We start from the raw sequence: 11,790 nt of genomic DNA, 5'->3' as shown, positions 1-11,790 counted from the left end.
CAGACGAGGCATTTGTCACACTGAAGAAAACGCTGCAGCAAACTCCCACTCTTGCTCTCCCTAACCCTGACAAACCTTTTGTTCAGGCTGTGGATGAGAGAGACCGCTGCATGACTTCTGTCCTCCTTCAGTCTCATGGTGACAAATATCGCCCTGTCGCCTACTTCTCCGCCAAACTTGATCCAGTGGCAGCTGGCCTTCCACGTTGTTTGCGTGCAGTGGCCGCCTGTGAAAAAGCTGTCCTTGCCTCACGAGACATAGTAGGTTACTCTGACTTGACACTCCTGGTTCCTCATGCTGTGTCTCTCATTCTTACAGAACAGAAGACCTCACATCTCTCTGCTGCTCGCTGGTTGAGGTATCACACTGTTCTTCTTGACATGCCCAACATCACAGTGAAACGCTGTTCAACTTTGAACCCAGCCACACTTCTTCCGCTTCCGGATGACGGGGAAGAACACAACTGTGTGGCTGAACTTCAAGTCCAGTGTTCCCCACGTCTTGACCTCTCTGACGAACCTCTTTCTAACTCTGACTTGATTCTGTATGTCGATGGGTCCGCCTCACGTGACCCTGTCTCTGGTACTAACTGTGTTGGTTTTTCTGTTTGTTCAGATAACGAAGTTCTCCTCTCGAGTTCTCTTCCTCATCACCTCTCAGCACAGGCAGCAGAGCTCATCGCACTCACGGAAGCATGCAAATTGGCTACTGGTAAAACACTCACAGTCTACACTGACTCCAGATATGCGTTCGGTGTAACTCATGATTTTGGCGCCCTTTGGCAACACAGAAACTTCCTCACATCTTCTGGTAAAAAGATAGCACACCATGGTCTCATCACAGATCTTCTATCTGCCATTTTGCTCCCAAAAACTGTTGCTGTATGCAAATGTACTGCACACACACGTGCTATGGATGTGGTGTCTCGGGGAAACGCCAAAGCAGACACAGCAGCTAAAGCTGCAGCTCGCTTACCACCTCCTCTTCCACACACACAAGCGGCTGCACTCACATCTGACATGTCCTCCTCTCTCTCTGCAGTACAGTCCACTGCTACTCCTCCTGAGATCTCCCTATGGAAGACCTCTGGTGCTATGTTCCGAGCTGGTGTGTGGTATGGTCCTGACAACAAACCCTGTTTGCCAAAACATTTCTTTCTCCATTATGCTAAATTGGCTCATGGCAAAGATCACACATCTAAAATGGGGATGTTATCTATGGTAACAGAACACTGGTTTACGAAAGGTTTCTCCACTTATGCTCAAAAATACTGTCAGGCATGCGTAATCTGCGCCACACACAATGTTGGCAGGCCAGTGAATGTAACCAGACAGGCAGCACACCCACCACCTACTCGACCTTTTGAACATCTGATGATGGACTTCATAGAGCTATCACCGTCAGAAGGTAAATCTCACTGTTTAGTGATGGTCGACATGTGGTCAAAATGGGTTGAAGCCTTTCCTGCCTCAAAACAAACTGCAAGTGTGGTCACCAAAGCATTGTTAAGAGACATTATTCCACGATGGGGAATTCCTAGCAGAATTTCCAGTGACAACGGCAGACATTTCGTAAACGAAGCTGTCAAACAACTCGGTTCTCATCTAGGTATGGATGTGCGAACACACTGTGCATATCATCCAGCCAGTGGTGGAGCTGTGGAACGAGAGAACGGCACACTCAAAACTAAACTTGCAAAATGCTGTGAAGACACAGGTCTTGCATGGACAAAAGTCCTGCCTCTGGTGCTGATGTACATGAGGATGAGAAAACGAACCAGGTCTAATCTTTCACCTTATGAGATTCTTTTTGCAACTCCTCCCCACATTGGTGTGGATCCTCCTTCTTCTCCGCTTCCATCCACAGACTTGTGTGATCATGACATGTTGTCCTATTGTGCTAACCTAACTTCTTCTCTTTCAGACATCAGGAAACAGGTGGCATCCTCCCTTCCTCATCCAGCTACTGAACCGCTTCACAACCTCCAGCCTGGCGACTTCGTGGTGGTCAAAGACTTCCGGAGAAAGAACTGGCGCTCACGCAGGTGGCAAGGGCCCTACCAGGTACTGCTCACAACCCACACAGCAGTGAAAGTTGCTGAAAGAGCCACCTGGATCCACGCCAGCCACTGCAAACGAGTACCAGCTCCATCTGACCAGCTGACGCCTTCGACTGAAAGCACACACACTGATATTTCCACAGGTTGAGAAGCACCGAGAGTGTTGTATGATTAACCACACGAGCGTTCTGCCACAACACAGAAGAAATCTGCCTGACAACTGAGACGATGGACAGGACACGGCCATGGCATCCATTTCGACATCCAGGGTTGTGTGGCCTCAGAGGCTCAATATGCGTGTTATCCATGATCTCCTTGATTATTGTTTTGCCCATTATTTTGTCTAGACACACTCCTGTAGAAGTCTCTGATGATCTAACGAACTCCTCTTTTCCTACAGTGTCCTCTCAGAACCATCCAGCACATGCAAATTTGACTAGACACAAGAGAAGTGATTCAGGTCCCCTTGATCCGTACAGTGCTAAGTGGGCCCCGGCGTGGTTAGAAAGGAACTTATGGTTTCAGCACTTAAATTACACTGTTCGTTCGTCATTTGCCTCATCATGTTTGGTCTGTCAAGGTTATAGAACTACGTTAACTCTTGTTTCTTTCCCTGATAATGGCACATGTCAATCTGAGGGACAGAGAGGTAAACCAGTTTGCCCCCTAGACTGCATTATTGTGCGCGCCTCTAAACAAACACGTTGGCAGTATAATAGCACTCTCTTCCGTACCTGTCCTGACATGTCACTTAAAGCCCCAACACCGCCGCGGGCAGCCTCAAGTAAGATACTGATTGCACCTAATGCGACATTTACCTGCTTCAATCGGACCTACGGTAGCATGAGTGTCGGTGCCACTTCAGTACCCTGTCACAAAATTCACACCCTCTATCGACCCAAATCCACTAGTAATCCCCAGTCCTCCCAGGTTGGCCTGGAAATCGAAGAGGATGGCAGTTTTGGTAGAAGATGGAAACGTGATGCTTTTGATGCTGGTATTGAGCCGTATCCTGATTTGTATTGGATTTGTGATGATATTCGACGTTCCCTCCCTGGTAATTGGAATGGTTTGTGTGCTATAGCCCTGTTAGCTCAGGAAGTCCACATTATACCGGTTTCAGACAATGTTGTTAGTGATCTGTCTGTCCTCCCTCCCCGGTCCCGCCACCATATCACCAAGCGTGCTGTGGTTCCCTTTGGCAGCTTTGATAACACCATTACCTTAGATGCCATTGGTATGCCCAGAGGCGTTCCTGATGAATATAAGGCTCGTAACGAAATTGCTAGTGGGTTTGTTCACCTGCTTCCGTGGATTGGCGCTTCTATTGAAACTCAGAAGAACACAGAATGGATTAATTATATTTACTATAATCAGCAACGCTTCATTAACCACACAACTGCCGCTATCAAAGGTCTCGCGGATCAATTGTCCCCCACCTCCCTTGTGTCCTGGCAAAACAGGATGGGACTGGACTTGTTGTTTGCTGAAAGAGGTGGCATATGTTTCATGTTCGGAGACGCTTGTTGTACCTACATCCCTAACAACATGGCACCTGATGGTTCTGTCTCCAGAGCCATTGCTGCCTTAGAATCCCTTAGTAAAGAATGGACAGAGAATTCCGGCGTCGCCCACCCATTTGATTGGTACTCCATACAGAAATTTTTCAACAACTGGAAAGGCGTTCTTATCTCTTTTCTCGCTGTATTTGCTCTGTGCCTCGGTATCTTTGCCCTCTGCGGATGTTGTATCATTCCTTGCGTTCGTGGCCTCATCACCCGTACAGTTGATGCAAGCGTTACTAAGACTATGTTGTCATATCAGCCCATACCTTCCTCTGTCGCAGACGTTTCTGACTTATTCCCCATCCCTCCCTACCTGGACACTGACAGCACAGATGATTCTGATGACGATACTCCAATTTAGTTTTTTTTAATGTTGTTTTCTCCTCCCAGCTTGCTTATGTGTTTCTTAGTGATTTCACTGGACAAAAACAGCTACTGCAATAATCCTTTCAACTTCATATTTTATGATGCCTTAATTTAAATCTCTGTGAATTTTTGAGGTTGATGTGAGTTACTTTATGAAGTTTGTACATACTTAATACATTTTTACTTCCTAGCAAGAATTTAAAAAGTTTTTACTGCATATTTTCAACCTTAAATATACTGTATGTTGACATTTAACGTTTTATTACATTTTAATATGAGTTACTTTTGCCAATCAATACAGTATGTTAACTTTTGATAATGGTTAATGAGATGATGATGTTGTTTGACCTGATTTCCTTCCATTTTTCATTTCAAATGCTTGCTCAATCACAGGAAAAGAACTTTTTTTCTTTCCACAAAAACAGCAGCGGCTACCTATTGCACCTCCCCACCATGCATCGTATGTTCTAGAACCTCTCCATGGTGGATGTGACCCTGTATGTGCGCAAAGTGCCAGGGTTGAAGACTCGTCGATATTCTTCTATGATTATGATGTTGATTATGATGTTGATTATGATGTTTCTTGATTATTTTTTGTTTGTGATCATATTTTTATTGATGATCAAAGGGGGAAGTGTAGTGGAAAATTCAACTGACCAGTGTCTAAGGTATTGGAAATCCCCCTGACCAGGTGTCTCACTGCTGTGATACTGTCTACCTGACAGGATGGAACCCTTATTTGGTGGTGTCTCACTGCTATGACCTTGATCAACAGGGTGCATGCCCTTATTTGGTGATGTTTTTCTTCCAACTGCTACAGCGGACGGACAGGCACAGATGATGATCTCATGTCTTTCATGTCTTTTTTTCATATTATGTTTTATGAAACGCCTCTTTGTATAAGTTCTGGCTTTTGTGAACTTGCGGCCAGTTCCATTTTGAGCACCCGTGCTTGTTGTGTAACCTCTGCAGAGCTTACTATTATAAAGACTCAAAGGCAACTCCAGTCTGAGAATTTCATTATTTCAAATCTCAAGATGAATTTCCATCACACACATTACCCATAGAACAAAGAACAAAATAAAATTAACAAAGAAACCAGAAATCAAACCAATTAATCAGAAAGAAACTAAATCTAAACAAGGCCAAATAATCTAAATGAAATCTAAATGTGGGAAAAAACAGTGACCGTAAATATTCTGCCTGAAGGCAGCCCTATGAAACAAACATGTCATATTAGGTCACACAATTATTAAACAAGTTTATCAAAATGTTTAAAAACATTTACAAATATAAAACACATCGTTATGCCATACCTTCAATTCATTAAAGTAAAGCAGAGACCCACGCCGTCCTTATTGTCTTGACGACAAGTACTAAAACAGGAAAGGAAAATTACACTTAACGTCACAGACACAATAGTATAGACTCTGGATAAATGTTCCGGCGCATTACTTACAAGTATCGTTCCCATTAGTTTGTGTGTACACGCTGAGTGGAGATTATTACAGCGTGCCTGTATGGCGACGCTGATGCCGTCTCTCACACACACGGGCGCGCGCGCGCGCACACACACACACACACACACACACACACACACACACACACACACACACACACACACACACACACACACACACACACACACACACACACACACACACACACACACACACACACACACACACACACACACCGCTGTACGCTGGGCTCGCAACAAACAATTGGCGTCCACACCTGCTGCGCCCACGCTACACTTCCTCACAGGACCGGCAGTGCAGAGAGAGAGAGAGAGAGAGAGAGAGAGAGAGGGAGGGAGGGAGGGAGGGAGACTACGGGGTCCCTAAATAAACTTCGCCAACTCCCCTCATCCTATAGGGATCGCCGTCCTGTCAGGTTAATTAGAGCTGTGATTTTATATCTACAATGACATGTAAGCATAACTGGTAAAGTAACACTGCTAAAACTATCCTGTTTTAGCTAAAGCTTTTTATTAAGGATTGACCCCATTACAGATATAAATATAAAACAGTAGAAAAGGCACCCAGATATACAATGAAGCAGATAATGCGCTGCACTCGCACTGACCGTGCAGCCCCAGCAGTGCATGTTAATTAATAACGAACTCTAATCAACTTAACTGAAACAACTAATAACACACAGTGCACACTCACGGTTCTCACGGACGCACAAGCAGACAGCAGTCTCTGACCGACGGACAGCGGTCTTCTTCTTCCTCTCGGTCTCCCACGTCGCTCTCAATTACTTCTGCGCCACACACCGCGCGCTACACTCCGCGCGCTACACACCGCGCGCCAAACTCCGCGCGCCAAACTCCGCGCGCTACACTCCGCGCGCTCCTCAGCTGAATGCGCGATCCCACCGCAGGTGTGCAGCGCGCGCTCTCGCGTTCCTGTGCTCAGCGCGCACCTCCGCGATGCGCTGCGGATAGGCCTCCTTTATACAGGTTCTGTTGCTCATGTATCATTTGTTAACAATTAGCTTATTCAGATGATTCAGTCATTAAACATTTGAGAGAGTTGCAGTAAAATCAGTGAAGAAAAACATCTGATATTCCACAAACACATGATTGATTAAATGAGGAAGTAAACATTATCGATCATTTCTTAACGTAGTGATGTTATGCCACGAATTGACCACAAGGGAGCAGTGCATGCACGTGATATCGTTTTATGGCAGGCCATATTCAAACTTTATAGTATAAATTATACTTTATATATTCAAACTTTATAGTGTCATAGTACAATGAAACACAACATCAGTTATAAGTGATGACTGCAGTCACTGAAATTGCAGCTCACTCACCTTAATAATATTATTTTAAAGACCCCCCCCAATTCCTCTTTATCTCAGTTAGCTCAGAAAATGGATTATAATTTGTATATTATTAGATTATGTTGTGACATTGCTTGTGCTTGACTTCTGTTCCTTATCTGCACTTATATGATCACTCCTATGCTGTTTTACTCTTTCACTATTGGAGATTCCCTCCTGACCCTTCATTACATTCATCATTAAAAAATATTTGTAGCCAAGATTGGAAAATCAACCGTCAGGTGGGGGTTACTTAGATTTACCTTCAAAGAAGATCTACTGGTACTTGCAGGAAAGAAATTAACTTAGTGTTTTAATCATAAATCTGAGATAAACGTGAGTAAATTTAACCACATGACTTTCCCTCTGTTTGTGTTGCAGTGTCTGATGACAGTTCATCAATACTTTAGTTTAATGACAGCCACTGATCAAGTTGATGCTGCTACAGAGCTCATTTTTATGACTCAGAACAGCTACTGGAAAACATAGCTTCTGACAGGACATGTAGGAGAGTTCAACTGGTAGTGGACGTTGTTCCGGTTCAAATATTTGGAGAGTATCGCCATCTCTTGGCTCCCTGATGTTACTACATCTTCTCCCAGAGCCGCCCCTCGGGGAGCATGAGTGCTCAGTGTGAGGAAGATGCTGTGAATCCTTCGATCACACAGGGTCTCCTCTCTCCCTCATTTCTCCGCTGTCACCCCAACCGGTCGAGGCAGATGGCCGCCACACAGAGTCTGGTTCTAGATGTTTCTTTCTGTTAAAGGGAAAGGTCTCTGTAAAATGCCCTGAGATGTCGTGATACTGAGCTATAGAAATACAATTGAATATATATAATGAATGTGATGAGTCTGTCAGGATCACATATCACAATCAAACAATCTAAAAGTAAACATATGTTTACATCGCTGAAATGGTCATTTTTCTAACCTGCTCACCCACAACCTCATTACTTTACTCTTTATTGTGCATGTGTGTACATGTATAAACATTTTTTAAGTTGTCACTTATATATTTAGCAATTAAAGACACAAGGAAACTATGATAAATATAACAAAGGAACACTTTAAGAAGTATGATGTAAAGCTGAAATCATGTTACATGGTGTATGTGTGTATGTCAGTAGTAGTCTGCTTCTCCTTCAATCAGAGTCTAAAGAAGTGTTTTCTATTACTTGATAGTATTTGATGTTTTGATATGAAATAACTTCTAAATCTTGACATTGTAAGAAATACATATTTAATATATTTCTATATAACTGGACTCCCTTTAGTTAAGAACAATGTCTCTACATATTTATTGACAGTGATGATGATTGATGAGGAAGCAGCTCTTTGTGGATAGACGTGTGTGGCTCTTAAAAGAGCCTTTTACCAGGATGGACATGTTTCACAGTGAGGACATCTCACTTCTTCTTGGCTGCTGTCCTCTTCACTTTGGGTTTGGCGACCTTCGTCGCGGGGGCTTTCTTGGGTGCAGGGGCCTTTTTCACCACCTTCCTGGGGCTCTTCGCCACCTTCTTGGGGCTCTTCGCCGCTTTCTTGGGGCTCTTCGCCGCTTTCGTGGTGCTCTTCACCACCTTCTTGGGGCTCTTCGCCACCTTCTTGGGGCTCTTCGTGGGCTCCTTGGCCGCTGCTGGTTTCGTCACCTTCTTCAGGGACTTTTTAGCGGCTGCTGGCTTCTTGGCTGCCGCTGACTTGGGCTTTTTAGCCACTGCGGGTTTCTTGGCGGCGGGCTTCTTCGCTTTGGGAGCGGCCTTCTTCACCGGCTTCTGGACCTTGGTCTCCACCTTCTTGCTCATCTTGAACGAGCCGGTGGCCCCGGTTCCCTTGGTCTGGACCAGGGTCTCGTTGACCACCAGCTTCTTGATGGTGTTGTTGACGCGGGCATTGTTCTTCTCCACATCGTAGCCTCCGGCAGCCAGAGCCTTCTTGAGGGCGGCCACTGACACGCCGCTCCGCTCCTTGGACGCGGACACGGCTTTCACGATGAGCTCACTGACGCTGGGGCCGACCTTCTTCGGTTTCACGACCTTCTTCTTGGCCACTTTAGCCTTGGCGGCGGCTGGAGCTGGAGCTGGAGCGGCTTCTGCCATCTTTCTCTTTGTGTTTAGATCAACGAGGAACTATCGGAGTGAGTGAACGGACTGTAGAAGAGTCCTGATCGGGAGGCGGTACTTGAACACACCATGAGAACCGTGAAGACTCAGTCCTGTGTGCGGTGTGAACACCGAGACACTTGTGTTTTCTCTTCACTGATAAACGAGTGAAAACTCAGTGGGTGAGCGGTGCTGGAGGCTGACAGTGAGGAAGCAGGTAGCGGACTTGTCTGTCTTCATATTGAAGTCATAAAGAGCTCTGATGCTCTCTGCATTTTGTCGGTGGAGCCTCCAAACCTCACCCGTTCACCGCGGTGAGCAGCGCTGCTCAGCGGCTTTTCCCACTCGTTTCTCTCCTAAAATGAGTTCAAAAGCTCCACAGCTCCACCAAAACCCGTTTCCCAGCTGCTCCACATGTTTGTTCAGAGAGACCGAGTAAAAACAAGCACCTGCTGATGATCCCTTTGTATTAAAGTCAAGTTATTGTGCAGGCAGCAAACACACCGCTGATGGACGAGGCTCATGGTGAAGTTGAGCCAGACTTCCTGTCAGAGCCGTGAACGTGTCATGCTGAGGATGCTGGAGAGTCATTCTATAATTAGGACTACATTTCATATCCATGTTAAATTTGTCAATTTGATTAAATATTCACTTCAAGCAATGATCAAATTGCTTGTTGTTGTTATTATTATTATTATTTTGCAGAAAATGTTTATGCTTTACTGGAATTTGCAGTTTGTCTACTGTCCGATTTAGTAAATACCAACTTTTGCTCTTCACATTAACACTAGGATACATGTTTCTGAATATTATTTTAATCATTATTTGTGTAAAATAATCATTAAAACATGACAGAGGTTTCTCAAAAACTATTTGACTCATACATTAAATAATTCATGTTGTGTGGGAGAAATCTTTGTCAACCTGTCAATATGAAGCTAATTTATATATTTACATGTGTAAACATACATATGTAAATAACTAAACAGTCAATATTGTAAACAATTTTTTTGTCATTACCATAAACACAGGAATGAACTTAACTTACATTAGTCATAATTGATACATAAACCCAGTTAAGCACCTGCATTAAATGTCTTCTCCCTTTTTGATTTGATTAGACTCGATCTCTCTTTTAAGAGCCACACACTTTCTCTATAGAGACAAACTGTCCTGACTCTAACGACATGTCCATCAATATTAAAACATCCACTTTTAAATAATACTGCAACTGTGGTTAATTAGATCATGGTTGAATTTAATAATTAAGGTTCATATTGAAGTAGTTTTCTTGTCCCGTGTCCACAGGGACAATATATTACAAATACTACAATGACAGATGTATTTTTATAGTGCTATAATACACTGGTGGTTTGAGGCTGCTAATGGTTATCGATTTATGATCTTTTTAGTACACAACATACCCATATATTAATAGTCCACATTAGCTCCAAAACATCCATTCAGAGCAGTGCACCTAAACACAATAAACCACTCTGTCCATGGTCCTGAAACAAGGTATCCAATTTAGTTGTTAAAAATTATACTTTTTACAGCCTTTTTCAGACGTGGTTTTATCTTTAGCTACAAGTTTGTTAACACACCTACACAGGGTCATTGTCATTGTTGGAAAAATCAGAATAGGGTTAGAGAGGTTTACATACAAAGGAGAGCGATTATGATTTGAAAGAAACTGTTAAATCTGAAAAACTAAATTGCTATTAATTTACACTTGAGCACTGGGTGTAAATGAACATATGTGGACCCACCCAAGCAGGGCCTTAGAAAAGATTTGAAAAACAATCGTCAGGTGGGGGTTACTTAGATTTACTTTCAAAGAAGATCTATTGATATTTGCAGAAAACATTTATTCAACAAACATCGAACAAATTACTTCAGGAGAATGAAATGGTATAAACATTCTAAACCATTTCCTCAGATACATTTGATATATTGTGGTTGTGACACAGGAAATATTAACAATAAGTTTTAAATACTCTAAAACTAGTAAACTTATTTGACCCTGTCTGCCATGGATGCACTCTGCATAGGTGGAAAATGAGTGGTTCCTTCAGAGTGACTGCTGCCCCAAATATTGGCTGATTTTATAACAATTTAATGAATGTCTAACGGTGTTGACAAAAAACTGGGAAACAACTTTGAAACCTTAGGAAATGTGCAGGTGTCACAATAGATCAATTTTGCTCTGATAGGTTATATTCAGTTTTTCTTATGTGGAAATAAGCTTGTTTTAATCATTACAAAATACTTGTATCCATTTTATTGCACATGAATTATTGAAGCCTTTTCTGTGGACATGATGTTTTAGATGTAGTGGGAAGACTGTGATAGATTTGATATTATAATAACTCAATTCAATTGAAGGGGATAAGAATGTTGAAAACATTCTATTGTTAATCCCTCATAACATCTACAAATGAAAAATATTTTCGATTTTTAACCGAATAGCAGTTTCTACTGCAGGACGTGTTGTCCCATGTGTCAAGAATCTGTGATTTGTGTTATTCATGAGGAGAAGGTGGTGATTTTCCTCCCTGTTGGTTATAATTGTATTTGTAAAGAAGCTCATTAAATCATTGCTCCTCAGAGTCAGAGGAATAGATAGATGAGTAGAACTATGACTCTCTGTCGTTTCTCAGTGCTTTCTTGTTATATATCAGGCTATCTTTCCAGGCCAGGTGAAAATCACCTTGGTTGGTGGAACGCCTCTTCCTCTCCAGCTTCTGTGATGTCTGTTTTAAAACACGTATTTGATACTGGTGTACTTCTTATTGTTCAGTGGGGCGACAGTGTCAAGGGTTGTTTTTAATGAGCCTGCTGTACATTTAATAAAGTTATCAACTAGT

General features: G+C 43.0%; 1 protein-coding gene across 1 annotated transcript; it reads right to left on the bottom strand.

The window, feature by feature from the left end:
- Nucleotides 1-8,008: 8,008 nt before the first annotated feature.
- Nucleotides 8,009-8,924, bottom strand: LOC117756213 (histone H1-like). Its single transcript, XM_034576626.1, has one exon. It carries the CDS (start codon nucleotides 8,918-8,920, stop codon nucleotides 8,231-8,233), a length of 690 nt encoding a protein of 229 aa, XP_034432517.1. The 5' UTR covers nucleotides 8,921-8,924; the 3' UTR covers nucleotides 8,009-8,230.
- Between the last annotated feature and the right edge of the window lie 2,866 nt (nucleotides 8,925-11,790).

The sequence above is a fragment of the Hippoglossus hippoglossus genome, chromosome 22, assembly GCF_009819705.1.
Source record: "Hippoglossus hippoglossus isolate fHipHip1 chromosome 22, fHipHip1.pri, whole genome shotgun sequence".
Lineage (NCBI taxonomy): Eukaryota > Metazoa > Chordata > Actinopteri > Pleuronectiformes > Pleuronectidae > Hippoglossus > Hippoglossus hippoglossus.
Note: the sequence above shows the minus strand (reverse complement) of the source record. Positions and strands in the feature narration are given on the sequence as shown.

Excerpts from the sequence above, each read along its gene's own strand:
- LOC117756213 (XM_034576626.1), bottom strand. The coding sequence starts at position 8,920 with ATGGCAGAAGCCGCTCCAGCTCCAGCTCCAGCCGCCGCCAAGGCTAAA.